The sequence below is a fragment of the Carcharhinus amblyrhynchos genome, chromosome 9 (assembly GCF_965287045.1).
Source record: "Carcharhinus amblyrhynchos chromosome 9, sCarAmb.v2.hapA, whole genome shotgun sequence".
NCBI classification, from domain to species: Eukaryota; Metazoa; Chordata; class Chondrichthyes; order Carcharhiniformes; family Carcharhinidae; genus Carcharhinus; species Carcharhinus amblyrhynchos.
Genome location: NC_137332.1, coordinates 60,254,885 through 60,274,954, shown reverse-complemented (window position 1 = coordinate 60,274,954; position 20,070 = coordinate 60,254,885). Strand labels below are relative to the sequence as shown.

The following is a 20,070-nucleotide window of genomic DNA, read 5'->3' as shown; positions in this document are numbered from 1 at the left end:
ATGAGGCAAAGCAGGGAAGGAAAGGAAGCAAATCCTGTACTCCAGGTCCCACAGTCTTGTGGAGCATCCTGCCACAAAGATCTATAGGTCAAGAATCAGTTCAGTCCATGAAGACCCAATATCAGAAACACATAAGTCTGAGTCGATGTCATCCATGAATCGAGGGGCAGCCGCTACCAATGACAAATGGGTTTGAACACCAAGATACTGGCTATATTGAATAGCCTGCCAGCCAACCTCTTGTCATTGTTAAGAGGCATGCAGGAGTCTGTCTCCAACTTCGCAAAGGACATGACGTTTTGTTTTCCCTCTCCATTGTCTCTGCTCCACCTGTTTGTTGTGTTGCAGACCAGGCACATTTGCGGTACTGCCCCCATACCGGTTATAGCCTGCGTGGGTATGGCTACACTCTATGGCAAATGCACCAAAATATCTCCAAAAACTTTCCAGAGTACTTTCAGACATTTTCCAGTAAGAAAAGTTCCAATAATTTAACTTGGCTGCAATCAAGGTGCCAAGTCTCTAAATGCAGTAACAGTTCCATGGGGCCTATGATTATCCTTCAACATGGGCATTGCCAAATTTGGAATCCTGGCCACACATCAGAATGTTGGGCTGTGCAACATTCAAGATAACACCAACTCATTATGTTTGGGGACAGGCAGGGGTTACAACTGTGTGGCCCCTTCACAATGGAGAATGTCATGCAGGCTGGGTGGGCAGCAGCCAATAACACAACCTGCTCTCTGGGAAAGACCACTAAGCTTTTGTTGTGCCATAAGAACTTGCATTGCATGGTTCAATTTTTTTCTCCAAAAGTATTCAAAGTGGGAGGAAGTCCATTAGATCCAATTATTCTACAGAAAGCTAATTCCTGTCCAGTGTAATGATAGCGTTGTGATAAAAAATCCATTTCTAGAATCTAATAACTGGCTGTGATTATAGACTGTAAACTATTGAAGAGGTTTGGGAGACTTACATATAGAATAATGAATCCCTGGCATGAATGAATGACAGACATTTAATTAAGGGGTTCGGACAGTAGTCAACAACTAGATTCTGATCCTGGGATGTTGCTAATTTCCTGAACTAAATAACTTAATAATAATGGGTGCCTGTGCGTGTGAGTCACAGGCTGAATTTAATCTATCACAGTGGAGAAAATTAAACTCTGCTGGTTTCTAACCGTGTACCTTATGGCTGGGTAATAGCTGGGAATCATTGACTAGAGACCGCTTGTGTTTTAAGCAGAGATTTTATGTTTCATATTGCTCCTCCTTTTAAACATTTTTTTCCTGACAATCCCAGCTAGCTAAATGCATCAAGTTCCTCTAGCGAGATTACACTTCCTAAAGGGACATTGCTGCACTGTAAAATTTGTAATATCTCATAATCTTTTACCTACTATTTGCTCACAAGGGAATTACATGGTTTCTTCTGATTAACCTCAGTTTCATAACAGCACACAAATGCCTAGCAAATCCCTGCAAGTGACTTGCCTCCTGATTCCCCAAAGCTTGTCCAACCCCTCAATGGCACAATACTCTCCATTTATCAACACTTCAGAAGCTTAACAGCATTCAGGACAAAGCATCCCTAGAAGGGATGTTTATTGGGCATCCCTTCCACAAACTTACCATACATGTCCTCCACCACCAGCACACAGTGGCTTCCATCTATCACTTAGCTAGAGAGACAGAGAGCAATGTATCTAAGTTTGCTCACGATACCAAGCTAGGTGCAAAGGTAAGCTGTGGGGAGGATACAGAGCAACTGCAAAGAGATATTGACAGGTTAGGTGAGTGGGCAACAAGATGGCAGATGGACTATAGTGTGGGAAAATGCGAAGTTATTCACTTTGGTCCTAAGAATAGAAAAGCAGAATAACTTTTAAAACATGAGAAGCTCATAAGTATTGATGTTCAAAATGATTTGGGTACACCTGTACAAGGAATGCAGAAAGTTAACAAGCAGGTGGAGCAGGCAAATGGGCGGTACAGTAGCACAAAGGTTAGCACTGCTGCTTCACAGCTCCAGGGACCTGGATTCGATTCCCGGCTTGGGTCACTGTCTGTGTGGAATTTGCACATTCTCATCGTGTCTGCGTGGGTTTCCTCTGGGTGCTCTGGTTTCCTCCCACAGTCCAAAGATGGGCAAGTTAGGTTGATTGGCTATGCTAAATTGGCCCTTGGTGTCCCGGGATGTGAAGGCTAGAGGGACTGGAGGGTAAATGTGTAGGGTTATGGGGTAGGGCCTGGGTGGGATTATGGTCAGTGCAGACTCAGTGGGCTAGATGGCCTGTTTCTGCACTGTAGGGTTTCTATGATTCTATGAATTAGGAAGTCAAATGGAATGTTGGATTTTATCAGACGGGATTGGAGTACAGGAATAAAAAAGTTAGATAGGGTTTTTGGTGAGATCACATCTGGAATACTGCTCGCAGTTTTGGTCTCCACATTTAGGAAAGGATATACTTGCATTAGAGGCGGTACAGTGAAAATTCACTAAATTGATCCTGGATTGAGGGGTGGTGCTATGGTGAGAGCTGAGTAAATTGGGCTTAAGTTCTCTGGAATTTGGAAAAGATTCTGAAAGGGCTTGATAGAGTGAGGGGCGATGAAAGGCTGGCATGGTGGCACACTGGTTAACATTGCTGCCTCACAGGTCCAAGGACCTGGGTTTGATTCCCGGCTTGGGTCACTGTCTGTGCAGAGTTTGCATGTTCTTCCTGAGTCTGTGTGGGTTTCCTCCGGGTGCTCCAGTTTCCTCCCGCAGTCCAAAGATGTGTGGGTTAACTTGATTGGCTGTGCTAAATTGCCCCTTAGTGTCCTGGGATGTGTAGGTTAGAGTGATTAGCAGGGTAAATACGTGGGGTGATGTGGATAGGGCCTGGGTGGGGTTGTTGTCAGTGCAGATTTAATGGGCTGAATTGTCTCCTTTGCATTGTAGGGCTTCTATGAAGAAAATGAAGTGATTAGCTGTGATCATATTGAATAGCGGAACTGACTTGACAGGCCATGTGGTCGACTGCTGCTCTATATCTTATGTTCTCGTGTTATTTTTTATACTGTCTAAAGATGCATTGCAAAAATCCCCAAAGTTTCTCCAACCACAGCTCTCAAACCTCCACATCCTAGAAGGACAAGGACAGCTGGTGGGTGGAAACACCGTGCTCTCCAAATTCCCCTCCAAGTCGCACATCATCAGGCACGGATATATCATCATTCCTTCATAATCTCTGGGTCAAAATCCTGAAGCCCAACAGCACAGTGCAAACACCTTCACCACATGCACTGCAAGAATTGATAAAGAAGGCCCACCATCACCTTCTCAAGCAAAACTAGGGATGAGCTCTGACGAAGGGTCATCCAGACTCGAAACATGGGCTCTATTCTCTCTCCACAGAAGCTGTCAGACCTCTGAGATTTTCCAGCATTTTCTATATTTATTTCAGATTCCAGAATCTGCAGTATTTTGCCTTTATTATAATAGGCAATATATGTTGACCTTGCCAGCAATTTCCATAGATCCAAACTGAATTGGAAAATAAGTCCTTAAACTGACCAGTGCTTTACTAATGATTTGAAATTCTAGGACTAGAAGGGAGCATGAACATGGGAGGCTTCAGGAGAAACAGTCTGCATGGGTTTCCTTTGGGTGTTCCGGCTTCCTCCTACAGTCCAAAAATGTGCAGGTTAGGTGGATTGACCATAGTAAATTGCCCCTTAGTGTCCAGAGATGTGAGGGTTGGAGTTAATGGGGTAAATATGTGGGGTTAAGGGGTTAGCCTGGTGAGAGTTGGTGCAGACTCGCCAGGCCAAATGGATGCTAAGAGCTATATATTAAGCAGCTACTTCTGATTCTGATCTAATCTGTAAATTGTTTCCTGTAGGTTCTTCGATCTTATTCAGCACAGGTTCCCAAATGTGATCCTCTCCCCTGGCTGGATGTCGCTGTACATACCATTGATCGCAACCAAACCCTACACACGAAAGATGGTTGAAGAAATGTACGGCTTGGTCAAGGATTTACCACAACGTGTCACATTCCCTGTCCGAGCTGTGCTGCTGAAACAAGCTTGGCCACATTTTAGTTGGCTACTCAGTCAGTCACCAAGGTAACTGCAATGAAATTTTAACTAATAAAGGCAATCTACTTATTTGAGTTGCTTTTATACTGACGCTATTTCATTCAGATTCGGGCACTGGGTGTGTGTGAATGTATGCATGCAAGTAAAGTGTGAGAACGTGTGCAAGTGTGTGAGGTAGAGATCTTTGTCACGCTTATGCTGTTAAAATAAATTCCATTATCTCAGAGTAAAACCTTGGGACCCATGAAAAATAGGGCCAGGGAATCAGATTTAGCAGTAAAAGCATCAGCATCTGGCTGAGGGTGGCTGCGTTCCAAATTCAAATGGGGTCAATATCAAAACAGCTTTTAGATATTATCAAAAATGGTTTGAATGTCAAACCGGTCTACTTTATCAGAAGAATGTTTTTTAAACAACCCTGTAGTTGGGTGAGGCCAGGAAAACGATTAGATCCCAGTTTGTACTACTGTAACTGTTCGATAGACGTCACGTCGAGGGTTCATTTCCTCTTCAAAGTGGCCAGTTTGAATTCAGATACAGGGATGTCTGAAGTGCTGTGCATTCTCTTAAAAATGGGCATGCACTGTGTAGGTTGGTAAATGACAGATAATTAAGTCAAGAAGGGTAAGGCTGAATCTAACTGTGCTCCCTCCTGTCTGGCAGCTGGTAATAGTAAGATGGTAAGACACATGTGAATGTTCCCTGGAGTATTTGTTTATTTTGTAATTATATATAATTACCATTGTTACTCTGCCATGTTAATTATGGGCACCTATCTTATAAATGAGATGGAATTTATGTAGGTTAATTGTTTAGTTCAATTCATGGCAGAATCTAACACAAAGAAATTTATTTTAAAAAATTTAAATACAATTATAGTCAGAAGAAGATAAAAAGCTATAGAGATTGATATTAGTTTGTTGCTGATAAAACTTATGTTCCTTCCTCTCTGAACTGCTGTGGTTAGAATCTACATTTATATTATTTTAGCTCAGTATTGGTTAATACAAATGATCTCATTCATTTCATTTTACAAAGTTCCAATTTTGCTGTGTTATTGTTGGGATAACCAAGGTAATGCCTAAAGATTAGACAATACAAGACTCATGAGGCAGGTATCCCTAAATAATGACATAATTTTATTTAAACCAGCAGCTGCCAGGAGACCATCAAAGGGTCAGGACAGTTCTGAGATAAAGCTATCAGACCTCTCTGATGGAATCTGATGTAATTCAAAACACATCAATTGTAGGTTTTCTTATTAATCACTCCTGCCTTCCAGTAAATTTAAATCAATCATCTTCAGGATACACAAATCAACAATAATACATGTCAAATACTTTAGCCAATCTCATGCCACTCTTCAGCATAATGGCACATCATTAGTCCATGAAATCCAGAAGCTAACTCCTGTCTTGGCTGATCTTACTCCTTGGTTGCCTAGTAGCCTAAGATGCTCAGCCCAGAGTTCAAATAAATGCTCTCATGGGTTCCCTTAAAGGTCACTGTCTAACCAGATTAACCTGTGACACCACTTCTGGACACTAGTCCATCTTGTCCGGACAGTGAATAAACTCTATTCATGAAAAATGATTAAGAGTTCTAAATGTTCTTTCCAACCAAAACTTTAACTGATAAATCTTGCATATTTCCAAGATTCTTTTATTCTCTCGAAATATGGCTTCATCCTAATGTCTTTTTATCATGATGCCTAGCTGTAAATTGCTGTTAACTAAAGTGAACAATATTCCTTTATATCAATAACAACACATTCAAAATGTGTTTTACAATCATCACTCTTTTGAATCAGTTACTGCATCTTGTATATGTAAATTTCTTCTTGTTAGCTCATAAACATATTTTAAAAGTCATTTAACTGAATGCTGCTAGTTCTGTCAGTGCCTCAATGTCTAATGGTTTAAAAATCTTACCACGCCATTAGGGGTTCCACTTAGTTATCTACATGGGTTCACAGAATTGTTACAGTGCAGAAGGAAGCTGTTTGGACCATCATGTCTGCACCAGCTCTCCAAATAACCAATTCACTTAGTGCCATTCTCCCGTTCTCTCCCCATAACCCTTGGGATTATTGGATAATTTGCCTCTGTTTTAAGTTTGGACACAAGTGGGTGCTCAAAGTCCATTGCAAAACTGTAATCTGCAAGAGATTGGAGAATCTCAGCATGCTGCCCAGAGATCAGCAGAACCCTAAGGTAACTGGGAAATGACAGGCTCAGGGCCTGTGTTGTGAAAGCTTCCATGTTGGGAAATGCGATTCTCTGGACAACCAGTCAATGATCAGTGCTTAAGATCGAGTGCAGGTTACATGCAAGATGAGCAGCTTCTATTCTACTGATGAAAATGGTTATGCTTTACCCTCTCTGTATGAAACTGAACAGACATGTTTTACAAAGGAGGATCCTTACAGGCATTTGAAAGAGAGCAAGAGTGAGACTTTACTCATTTCTCATGGTTGGATTTGTCCCCGGATTCTAGAGATGAAAGGTTAGCATTACCTATTCACCATCTCTGTCAATACAGAAAGACGGACTGACTAATAGCATTTGGGGCATAGCTTCTTAATTGGAATTGTAATTTTTGTTTTCTTCCCCCTGTTTTGGGGGGGGAAAAGGAGATGGGGGGGGGGCTGATTTTGCTGCGTTAAAGCTCTGTTGGCACCAGGTACCCTTCAGCACTTTGCCTGGCATCCATTCCCCATGTGTCAATTTAGCCATAAATGAGTATTGCTGATGAGCTGTGTCCACTTCCACACATATATGAACAACAGCACAGGTGTTCTAACAGAATTCCTGGGCATGGGAAGCCCGGGGAGACTTATTTCTCCCATGTGAGGAATGGTGTGAATTAAGACAAAATGCAGTCACGAGTGGCTGTTAGGCATTGGACCTGAGAACTTCTATTCTGTGTCACTAGAAAAATAGCATGTGTCCTACAGTCAGCCTCAGTATCCCCCTGACAAGAAAAGAGTATAAATCCACTAGTCATACCCCTCTTCAGCAAGGAGGGGTATTTACCCACCAGAGTTAACCTCCCCTCCCTCCCCTTGTCTAGGAAGGGATATGTGTCCACTAGTTACATCCTTCCCTAGTGTTTAGGAGTATCACCAGAGTGACTGCCCAGATTAGGAAACACAAAAAAAAGTAAGGCTTACATCTATATAGTGTCTTATTGGACTTTCAATGTGCTTCAGTCAATGAAGAAGTTTTTTTTAAAAGGCTAGTCAGCGTTGCAATGTAGGAAACACAGCAGCCAAACTCTCACAAACAGCAGTGTGGTAATGATCACAAAACTCTTTTATGTAAAGGGATAAATATTGGCCGGTCACCAGGAATAATCTTCCTTCAAAATAATGACATGGAATCTTTTACATCTGCCCGAGAGAACAGACAGACTTTGATTAAAAGAGCAGCTAGTGAGGGGTATATAGCCATTCAAGTCACCTTCCCCCTTGACTCATACAGACTAGTGAGGGGTATATAGCCATTAGAACTATTCCCACCCACTCACTCAAATACAGAATAGAAACACATATATGTCTCCATTAGAATCACCATCACCACCCCTTCCCCCCACAAGCTAATGAAAGACATACACACTCTGTCAACGCTCCCCCCACCTCTGCAAACAAAAGATGGATATATATATACTGGCTTCAGCCCACTCTGTCCCCAGCATAGAGTAGGGAGGGGTATAAATCCATTACAGCTCCCACTAGGCTTTGGAGGAGTATAATCACAGGAGCTTCCACAGTCTAAGGAGAAAAAATGTCCATGAGAATCACTCCCGTCTCCGTTTTACACTTCTGGTTCTAATATGGAGAATTCAGCTGGAAAATTGCGCATCCATGGGATTGGGGTGAGAAGAGCTCAGATGCCAAGTATGAAGCCATCCATGCTTGGAAAGCCTGCTGTTCATGAGGAATGGTCCTTAGACAGGATCATGGGGTTTCTGATGGCCCTTGAACTTTAACTTTTGTATCAATAAGTATCTCCAGGAGACGAAGGAAGAAAATTGTGAATGTGTAAATGGTCATTTGTAGATGAGTTCAGTGTTCATGAGCAGCCTGCCTACCAGATTTCTAACAGTTGTTTATTTGTGTATGTTTTAGGTACAGCCTCACTTTGTGGCAAGCATCATATGATCCCATTACTGTGGAAGATCTCTTATTCTTCAGAGACAACAGCAATGTTGAGCAAATCTACTACGACATTTATGATCCTGTTTTGTCTAAATTCAAACAAATTGCATGTATGTATTCAAGTTTCTTTTAATTAATTCTGCTCTTTCTTCCACAGCACATCTTTTTGATTTGATTTATTATTGTAACATGTATTGGGATACAGTGAATAGTTTTTTGTGCACAAAACAGACAGTTCACAGAATACATTGGGGAGAAGGAGAGGGCGTAGAATGTGATGTTGCAGTCATAGCTAGGCTGTAGAGCAAGATCAACTTAATAGAAGGTAGGTCCATTCAAAAGTCTGATGGCAGCAGGAAAGAAGCTGTTCTTGAGTTCCTAGGGCAGATCAGAGCTCTGCTGTGAGTCTCTTGACATTGCCTCTGTTATCTAGTTGATGAAATGTATATGTGACACAGCTTGCAATCAGTCTTCATCTCGTCAATCTGTCTCCTTGTGGGAAGTTGCCCAGACTCTGTTCAGAGGTTCCCCCATTCTAGCAGATTTGGTGTCATAGAAATTTATAGTATGGAAAAGGCCTTTCGGCCCAATTTGTTCATGCAGCCCTTTTTTTAAACCCCAAAGCTAGTCCAAATTGCCTGCATTTGGCCCATATCCCTCTACAGCCATTTAACCATGTAACTGTCTAAATGTTTTTTAAAAGACAAAATTGTACCTGCCTCTACTACTACTTCTGACAGCTTGTTGCAGACATTCACCACCCTCTATGTGAAAAAAGTGCGCCGCTGGACACTTTTGTAACTCTCCCTTCTCACCTTAAACCTATGCCCTCTAGTTTGAGACTCTCTTATCTTTGGGAAAACATTGACTATCTAGCTGATCGATACCCCTTATTATTTTATAGACCTCTATAAGATCATCCCTCAGCCTTCTATGCTCCAGCAAAAAAAAAGTCCCATTCTATCCAGCCTCTCCTTATAACTCAAACCATCAAGTCCCGGTAGCTTCCTAGTAAATCCCTTTTGCACTCTTTTTAGTTTAATAATATCCTTTCTATAATAGGGTGAGCAGAACTGTACGCAGTATTCCAAGTGTGGCCTTACTAATGTCTTGTACAACTTCAACAAGATGTCCCAACTCCTGTATTCAATGTACTGACCAACAAAACCAAGCATGCTGAATGCCTTCTTCACCACTCTGTCCATCTGTGACTCCACTTTCAAGGGGCTATGAACCTGTATCCCTAGCTCTTTTTGCTCTGTAACTCTCCTCATCGCGCTACCATTAACTGACTAAGTCCTGCCCTGGTTCAATCTACCAAAATGCATCACCTCATATTTATCTAAATTAAACTCCTTCTGTCATTTATCAGTGCACTGGCCCAATTGATCAAGATCCTGTTGCAATCCTAAATAACCTTATTCACTGTCCACTGTGCCACCAATCTTGGTGTCATCTGTAAACTTACTAACCATACCTCCTATATTCTCATCCAACTCATTAAATAACAAATAACAGTGGAGTCAGCACCGATCCTTGAGGCACACCTCTGGTCACAGGTCTCCAATTTGAAAAGCAACCCTCTACAACCACCCTCTGGCTTCTGTCATTAAGCCAATTTTGTATCCATTTAGCTACCTCACTCTGGATTGCGTGAGACTTAACCTTAATCAACAACCTACCAAGTAGTACCTTGTCAAAGGCCTTTCTAAAGTCCATGTGGACAACATCAACTGCACTGCCCTTATCTACCTTCTTGGTTAGCCCTTCAAAAAACTCAAATTTGTAAGACATGATGTTCCACTCACAAAGCCCTTAAGGTGCTGTAACCCAACTGCTGCACCATATGAATTTTCCACCATGTGTTCATGACTTCAATACGGCTGCTGTCAGTTGTTGCCTAAGTATTAAATTTCCGAGTAATGACGGTAAGTTCGGCAGGATTACCCAGGTCAGGCACAGCAGTTTAAATTCAGACCAAAGCACCAAAAAGTCACCAGCTAACTCAGATAAAATTCCATCTAGTGAATTCAAAATCAAATCAAGTAGAGAGAGAGAGAAAGATGGGGTTAAGGGAGTTAGAAGATAGAATTAAAAAGTATGAATGTTAGTACACATTTTTCATATTTTTAAATCTCTAATAATTGTTAAAATATGAAGATCTTACAGTTTAATTTTCAGGGTTAGAGAGGTTGATAGTAGTGAAGGCTTCCCTTTATTTTGATGCTGAATCACTCATTGAGATACTGAAGCTTCAGGAGAAGCTGGTGAACTCAGACAACAACTTCCTGATTTCTGTGTTAAACAGCTCATGTGGTTGCTTAATGTTGCTGAGTGTTTATTCTTCAAGAATGATCAATGCTAATATCCTTACCATTATTTTTACTGCAAAATCTTGGCTGTTTTGCCTTTGGGCCAGTTCATCTGTCCCTGATAGCTATCCAGTGATCCTCGCTGGAAAGTTTGGTTATTGGATGAAGACAAGATTGAACTTGGTTGCACCCTCTTTCCCCCTTTGCTCATCACCAACACTGGTGGAATATTTTAACATTATCTAGGTTCACAGAGGCCCGTGTGTATCAGCCTCTCCAGGGGAGGTGGGGAGAGATTTGAAATAAAGCAATAAAATCTGAATGTAAATTTAAATAGTTTCCTGCAGCATCAGAATTCAATTTTATGCAGCTAATTTACTTTCGTTGTGCATAGTGCAAACAAATCGTAGCAGAAGATTTTACCCTGGTGGGGAACTACTGGACTACTTCCGCCATCAAGGCCTCAATGAGCTGCAGATCAACTGGTTTGACATTGGGACCACAGTGCTTAGCTTGAAAGAATTACTTCAAGGTAACACCAATTTTGATCACAGGGTTTATTGTCACAACAATTTCAAGCCACTGCCTCCTCAAACCTCAACTAGAAAGAAAATAATGAAAATTAAAGTTATTAAAAGTTAGAATTAATAAAATAACTAGGAAATATAGGTTTAGGTAAAAACGATTCAACAAGCTATTTGCTAGATCATTTTATCTTGGAGCGTGCTTGCGTTCTGCAGAGTTGTATCTTGCATGTGAAGCAGCTGATTTATAGAAACCATTCACTCCTTATTCTATCAAAAACACCATCACCAATGAATCTCACAGTTCCGTGCCACATTTCGCCCAAGTCAATGTGAATGGAATTAATTCTGTGCTATTCTGGTGCTTCTAAATTCTTCTGATGCTGATTTAGATATTCATGCAGATGGAGGAGTACACACTTGGATACATAGCTTGGAGACCCTAATGTTGTAGACATATAAAGTAAATCTATACTGTCACAATGAGTATTCCAAGGTCATACAAGACATGAGACAACCAAAGAATAAAGTTGTCTCCATGCTGACTCAACATGTAATATTGTAAAACCAGACACTGAAGATATGCTGCACCTATGAGACCTGTAAGAAGTCTGACAACACCAGGTTTAAGTCTAACCGATTTATTTGATAGTAAACTCGCAAGCTTTCGGGGTTTGCTCCTTCCTCAGGCGAACGGAGAGTTCTCCATGTTCACCTGAGTTCTTCTTACTGTGTTTACCCCAGTCCAACGCCGGCATCTCCACATCATCCTATGAGACCTATCAGATCATAGAATAGATTCACAATAATCTCCTTCTATCATGCCTCAATTGTGTAACTTTTCCTCGTTTTTAAATATGAAAAAATGCCATTGAGTGAAATTTAATAATAAGTTGTGCTGGACAGTGGCCTCATACTACAGGGAAATGGCATGAACTGTATTATACACCGATAGCCAGTCAATGAAGGAAAAAAAATCAAAGACAATCTCTACTTGGCAAAACTTTATTCACACAACGATTTATCTCAGGTATATATCTCCTAGCTTATCTCATGCCCCATGTCAGTAATTATCTCCTTTTCTCTTTAGTAAGTGTTTCTTTTATATGTGCTCAAGTAACCATCTAATCAATGCCATCCACTTGTATACACTTAACCTGAACTGATACAATTGTTATCTGACTGGAATACTTAAATCTTTTCCTCAGATATGTTCCCCTTGTGTGACCACCAAAAAAAAACGTCGGCTCAGATTTCACTTAAAAACCTTTCTCTTTATTTAGCACTTTACCAATTCTCAACATAAATCTATATCAGTAAGTTGCAACACTTACTTTACCCTACTCAACTTAATTCATTTAATTTCAACCTTAACTTTATCTCATTTAACTTTAAACTTGTTAACGCTGGTTTAACTTTAAATATAACTTTAAGTTTTTGGCTGAAAACAAATAGTATCTGCTTGGGTGGACTGGCCAGGTTTGCCTTGGATATGAATCTTCTTGTGGTCTCTTTGTCCTTTCCTGAAGATGATCTTCTTCAGGACACACATTGAAACTGAGATTCTTGAGTTTCCACTGAGGACAAAGACTCAAAGTACTTCTTTTATCCTAACCTTTGCATATTCTTCCAGAAGGTTCTCTGGTACTCAACCAATGGTACCATTGGAAACTGATCACAGTGTTGATAATAGCCAATGGAGTAAACAACTCCTGAATGTTTACACAAAGTTGATGTAGTTACATGGCCTCCCCCTATATGGAATCAATGGCTCCAGGATGTCTTGTCCCTATCCAAACAACCACCCTTATTTGATCAACACAAGAAGTGTCAGGCCACATTTCACAGGACAGATCATAACTTGCTGCAGCCTTCTCTGACACACATCTGTGTTCTGACACAACTTGGCTAAAATTCCCAGCATGCTTAATTCTCATTGTCACTGTTACCGTTGCCCATCCAGCTACACAATTAAAAAGACCGGCTACAAACTCAGTCCCTTACAGTCAATAGAAGAAATGGGCTTCAAACTTATTGGTTTGATGCGCAAGAGGAGGCAAGGATTTTTTTCTGGCAGTGATGATATTACTAATGATACAGGCATGAAAATACAATAGAGCCACAAAGGCTAACTTCAGTGAGCTTGCAAAAACCTTTGCTTGTAGAAGTCTTGCTAAAAATGCTATGTCATGTAATTGGGGAGAGAGATATATATACACTACACAGGTCAAAGAATGCTTTTACTTCTTATTCTTTGACCTATGGTATCAATAACACCTCTATATCTCAGTAGAGATAATGCCACTTTCACTTCAGCATATATGAATGCTAATTATGACTACAATTTAATGTGTAATGCAGATTGTTTTAAACGTCAGAGACTTTACTCAATTTATCACCTTTGAGAAAAGTTTTTTAAAGAAAGACAGATTTTTCATTTATGCAGCATATTTTACATTGTTGAGACATTCTAAAACACTTCACCAGTCCAAGGAAAGTAGTGTGATGATTATTATTTAGGTGAATGCAACAACTGATTTGCACATAGCAAGGTCCCATAATGAGATAATAATCAAATAAATTGTTTAGCGCTGTCGGTTGAGGACATTGAGTAATTAGTTTGTTCTTCTTTGAATAATGCCATGACCGAAAGTGCAGCCATCCCTCAGCACTGAATTAGTGTCACTCCAGATTGTGTGTGCAGGTATCTGGAGTGGGGCTTGAACCTGCAACCTATGATTAAGAAAAATGCTACCACTGAGCCAAACTGACACATCAATGGAAATCAAACTGCCTTTCTACCTCTTCATTTCAAAAATCTCTCCCTTCAAATACATACACATTTCCATAGTTTGTTCTCTTTAGGTTACTTCTGAAACATTTACCATCCAGGCATTGAAAGGTTGGTACCATTTCTCACCAGTTAGATTAAGGCCTGAAACTCAGTTCATAAGAATCACAAGAGTGAACTTGCAGCCTCTATCTTGCTACCTGGGGCTTGATGAGGGTTGAGTAATGGGATATAGTATAGATATAGCAGCAGGTAACAATACAGCAAAACACTGGGGGTGGTAGTGGTTCTATTAATAACATAAAGTGCTGAAGTGAAACATTAAGACAAGATCATAACTTTCTGACAGTTTAGGTGATCTGAGAAAGAAATGGGACAGTAAGAACATAAGAACATAAGAAATAGGAGCAGGAGTAGGCCATCTAGCCCTTCGAGCCTGCCCCGCCATTCATAAGATCATGGCTGATCTGTCGTGACTCAGTTCCACATTCCCGCCCTCTCCCCATAACCCTTAATCCCCTCTCTTATCAAAAACCCATCAACCCATGTAGGATTTGATGTTATAATGATAGAAGGTCATATTGACAACTAATATGAGGTTTATTTTGGATGACCAAGTATGGAAGAATTCAACATAATTTGTGCAAATGCCTGCGGCTGAGGCACATGATGCGAGATCCAGCAATTACTCCTTCCTGGGTCCCTGATATTTGATTCAAGAATTTTATCCCTGCAATCCTTGGATTATGCCCACTTTATCCCCAGTTGGTCAATGATTTCACTATTGTTCTGTACCTTTATTATCTCAGTGTTTGGTATTCATTTTATGTGGTGACATATTGTGTGGTTTTGACTATTTAGTAAAAATGAAATGTAAACATTTGATGTAGCCTGAACACAACATATAAATGTTGTATTTTCAAATTATTAAGGAAATGATGGAGGAATGCTTATTCTGAATGTGAAGAGAGAAGCTAACAGTGCCATTCCGATGGTAGAGAGTTCGAAAGACGGATCAGAATTTCCTTTGCAATCAGCTCTAAGTCAGATTTTAAGTTCATCGAAACCATGGGGCATTTATCTGAAGATAAAATCCCAACAGGCACTGACCTCAACCCTGTATCTGCTTCAGCGAGCTTACACAGCACACCTTCTTCACAAGCCTGTCTGGGTCAGCATGGACATCTCTCATGGCAATTTTAGCATCCCTGGATACATAGAAGGCAAGCAATTCATCAAAACCATAAATGAAATATTTCCTTTCGTGACTATAGCTCCAAGCTGGCCAAATGAAGCACTTGCCCAGGGTTACACTCAGCCATTAGTGGAGAACATGTTAAATCTTTGTCAGGGGCTGTGGCAAACTGTGTCCTTCCAGCTTCAGGCTGTTGCTCTGGGTAAATCTTGGAAGGCCACCACTGAATTACTGCAGGCTTCCCCCAGTTACACTCTGACAGTGGAGCACCTCCATCAACAAGGCACCTACATGGATGGGTTTCAGGGGCTGATCAACATCCGAACATACAGCACTCAGAGGATTTACTACCGGTTACCACAGGATTATAGAAACAGCTTTCAAATTGATGTCTTCACTTCATGAAAACTAATTTGTGATTTTTGTATTTGTGACCTACCGATCCTGTCTCTCAGGCAGGCAAATCAATGTCATGCTCTGCACCATTAAGTCCTTAGTCCTGAACCACAGAAATTATTAGTTGAATTTTGTCACATACATAAGCTACAACCTAATTAACTTTCAATATTTTCTCAGTTTAATACAGATTAAGATTTTGATACCAAAGATCGTTTTCCAGCTATTGATTGTAAAATTTGATGAAAAGGCCGGTATGCATGAGTTGACGTGCATTGTACAGGTTTACTGACTTAGCAAGTTTCAATTGTGTTCTTCAGTTTTCCCCATTAAACAGAGACCTTGATACCCCTTCCCCATCCCCCCAATCCATCTACCTTTGCAAAGGTAACACAAAATGCATAGAAAGGTGTCATCGCATCAATCACTAACCTACAATGCAGATTTGTGCAAGCTCAGATACGCAGACCTCAGCTTCACATCCATCAGTAACAGATTGCAATGCAAGCTGTAGATATCTTCTACACCGAGGTTTCACACAAAGACATTTCAGTTTCCTTAGTGACTGCAGCTGAGTGACATTCGACAAACTTGTCAATCACATATGGAGTGATACCCACTTTAGTTCCCAAGTGATCTACTTTGACAAATCTTGCTTCATCCATTTAAATGTGATTCATCTCATTCTTTCGGATCATTAACCTCACTAACATTTTCACAAATATTGGCAGCTGTTTATCCAGGTTTATGCCCTCTGTGCCCACCTCTATTCCCATTCACAGAAGTAGCATAGCAATTTAGTATTTCCACAGTTAAATTGTTTTTTGCTTTGTTCAGTCATGTATAACAGGACTTCATGTATAGCAGAAGAGTCTCACAGCTTGTTCTCCTTTTGATTGTCACATTCAAATGTCAATGTTGGATTTTATTGGAAGAAGAAATAATTCAGAGATGGGCAGAACAGGTTAGAGATCACGTTCAATCCAGAATCTCACTGAATACTATACACAGTCCATTTGACATACAGTCAAGCTAGATATTCTAACTTTTACCCTCCAGAAGGTGCATCCATGTTCCACACAGTCATGAGAGTAACTACCATGATTTGGAAGCAAAGGGTCATACTACATAAATCTACTGAAATTAATTTGAGATGATAACCAGCAAGGACTCTTGGACACTTCTTCCTACGTCCCCCTGGACCACAACACCCATCACCGAATACGAAGTCACTGTTTCCAGGACTGTTAATTACCCCATCACCTTTGGAGATCTTCCCTCCACAGCTTCCAACCTCGTAGTCTCCCAATCCCATGCAGCTCGCTTCAACCTGCTCCACAAAATCCACAAATAAGACTGCACAGATAGATCCAGCATATCAGCCTGTTCTTGCCCCACTCATTTCTTCCTATTCAACTCCATTCTCTCTCCCCTTGTCCAGTTCCTTCCTACCTGTATCTATGATTTCTCTGATGCCCTACATCATATCCACAATTTCCAGTTTCCTGGCCCTAACTGCCTCACTTTACTATGGTTGTCCAATCCCTCTACACCTTCATCCTCCACCAGCCACAGAGCTCTCTGTTTCTTCCTCCAGTAGAGGCCTGAATAATCCAAGTTCTCTATCACTCCTCTTCATCTTGCTCAACCTCTTCTCTCTCTCTTTCAACAATTTCCCCTCTAACTTGTCTCACTTCCTGCAAATAAAAGGTATGTTTATGGGCATCATATGGATCCTGGTTATGTTGTCTCTTTATGGGGTACATGGAAAATTCCCTGTTCCAGTCGTACTCCGAATCCCTCCCAGCGCTCCATCAGGACATCAATGACTACTTTGGTGCCACTTTATGCTCCCATCTGGACCTGGAAAAGTTTATCAATGTCCAAAAAATGAGGCATCTTGAGATATGATGGATTGGGTTGCTGAGTCTTGCCAATCACACTGCTTATAGGGTTTTAAAAAAATCAGAATTACTTAGAGAAATTAGCCAGTCAGTTTGATACACAATAGCTTGGGACAGAGATGAACTTTCTAAATGTAATTAATTGTATATGCATATGTGAATATTATGTGATAATTGGATTGCTTCAACAGGAAGAGCAGAACAGAATACCTAATGGCAGATAACGGGTTAAGTCATTTGATTCAAAGACCAGTATCTTTTTAAGTTTCTGCTTTCCACTGCATTTTTGGTGAAATCATCATTTTAATTAGTGGAAATGGCTGAACACCTAGAGCACTTGAGACAAACTTTCTCATATCTTTCAATAAAACTTTAAAACAATGTTGAATGGTATATCTGAGGTTGAGTTCCACTCAGCCAGCAGTCAATCTGAAGCAGTCATTTCCACATGATGCAGTCTCTTCATTTGTGCATATGGAAATAACCGGCAGAATTTTGCTGATATGATACTCTTTCTTGCTGATCTGTTGCTGAATGCTGGCTTAGAGTGAATTTCAGCTTGAGCCATTGCCTCCAGGTATAGTGGTCTCAGGCTAGGTGGATGTGGTTTAATTTTCTTTCCTTGTGTTTTTTTCCCTCTCCTCCTTACTGAAACTGAGCTCCAAGAGTAATAGCCATAACCTTGACAGGAAGTGGCAACAAGCTATTCATCTGCAGGATCCTAAACAGTGCTTAAGAGCAGGTCCATTGGAATAATGTTCTTCTCCTCTCTTCTAACCCACTAACACTGTAGTTCCCTGGATTTTAAACTGGGGCACCTTTCCTTAAGTCAGTTTTTCATTGGCCACATTCAGTGGAGCTGGTGATTAAATTTTAACAGAATGATTGCCCTTTAGCTGAACCTCTCTGACACTTGTCAAGTTGCATAATTTTTCTAAGTATTATTATATGATAAGTCTTCATGATATTTCCAAAAAATCCCCACAATTAGTTATTTCACTGTCATCTTTTAAACACTTCCAGGGACTTGTTGATATTGTGGAATACTGCAGAATGTTCAACTTGAACTATTTTCATTTGTAACTGACTGATTTTATAATGTTTAACAGGCTATTGTGTTATGTTAGTGTTTCATAAAGGCTTTTATTTAAACTTTTTAATGATCAATAAAGTACACACCCACGTTAAGCGTTTTTATTCAGTGTTTGTTGCAGCTTCTGTAAAGGCTAGGTATCGCCAAAGCTTCAGCCAATACAGAGACTCACAAAAACCAGTGTCTTGGTTTGAAGATGTATCTTTATTAACCAACAATCAAAGGAAGAGATATTGTTGGTCAGTCCAATGCCTCTCTACAGAGAAGGTTCTGAGTTTTCCAATACAACTCAGGTTACAATGCACAGATTGATCAATTATACATTTCTCATATCAAATCTCCCTCCTTTCATTAGTTTGATCAAATCATCTTCAATATAAATCAACCATTAATAACACTTGTCACATTATTTAGCCAATTGCCTTCTACCATCTGATGTCATGGGATTTCATTAGTCTTTAGAATCCAAATGCTTCTTCCCTCTGTTGCTGATGCTTCCCTTCCTCTGTTGTCTAGTAACCCCTGACGATTAACTACAAAGGTCAAAGTTAAGGTTCCCACTAACTCCTGCTACGTCATTGGCCAAAAAAGACATATATGTTTTCGCGTCTGAGAAGGGATCTATCTTATCTGGAAAAACTCTATTCGTGAGTAGCCCTGAGAACCTTACTGCTAGCAACATTCACTGATAAGAACTTACACATTCTGAGGTTTCAGTGTCTCCGAAGAATGTGGTTCTGTCTGCTCAGGTTTCATCCCATCATTCCTTGCGACAGCCTACACTTGGCTAAAGTGCACAATTTTATAAATTACAGTTAATACATTTAATGTATCAAAATACATGTTTATATCAGAAATACTTGTTCAAGTCTCATTCTTATGTGCCATTATGCAGGCAGCCTTCTTGTTAAGCTATTTGTCTAATCTGAGGTCATTTCACTTAATGCTATTTTTCTTAGTGATTTAAATTCCTGATTATTTTAAATTTATCTCACCTACAAGGATTTTCTCCCCCAACAGTTTTATAAATGGCAGGATTCATTCACTGGAAATGAGGGCTGCAATTCTCCCAAAACTGCTGAATTGGCAGGAAAATTGTTTTGGATCCTGACTGTTTTATCAGTTCAGCTTCTCGCTCAAATCTCCGCGCTCTGTGCACTGCAGAGATCGCAGTCGTGAATATCATTAAAAACCTAGGGGTTGGGCCCTTTTCACACTGGAGTTTGATAGCTTTGGAGCTTTGAGCATACACAATGGCCCAGATCTGTCATTTGCTGGCCAGCTCGATCACTGGCCAGCTTGAGAACCCTGCAGAGTTGCCCCTCCAGCACCCCCCCTCGGCCCCACCCCACCCACAACAGTTTCCGATGTCCAGCCTCACCCCTCCCAGCAGTGACGATCCCCTCACCTCGACAGACTTCCCCACTGCTGATCCCCCCCCAACCCCACCCCCTTGCAGACCAGCCTATCCTGATCGCTACCCTCCCTCCATCCCAGACCAACTGCCATGCAGAGTGGCAGCAGGACCTCCTGCATCTCCTGTGGGATGTATGTGGTGAGGGACTCCAGTAGTGTTTCAGGTGATTTTACTTGTAGGAAGTGTGTT

At 40.7% G+C, this 20,070-nt stretch overlaps 1 protein-coding gene across 1 annotated transcript in view; it reads left to right on the top strand.

Moving 5' to 3' along the window:
* fam151a (family with sequence similarity 151 member A) overlaps positions 1 to 18,559 on the top strand; it is a 44,343-nt gene extending 25,784 nt beyond the window's left edge. The window contains exons 5-8 of the mRNA XM_080195796.1: positions 3,893 to 4,117; positions 8,220 to 8,359; positions 10,956 to 11,093; positions 14,809 to 18,559. Of these exons, the coding sequence (XP_080051922.1) occupies positions 3,893 to 4,117; positions 8,220 to 8,359; positions 10,956 to 11,093; positions 14,809 to 15,476 (1,171 nt within the window). The 3' untranslated portion in view covers positions 15,477 to 18,559. The remainder of the gene's footprint in view (positions 1 to 3,892; positions 4,118 to 8,219; positions 8,360 to 10,955; positions 11,094 to 14,808) is intronic.
* Positions 18,560 to 20,070: the final 1,511 nt, after the last annotated feature.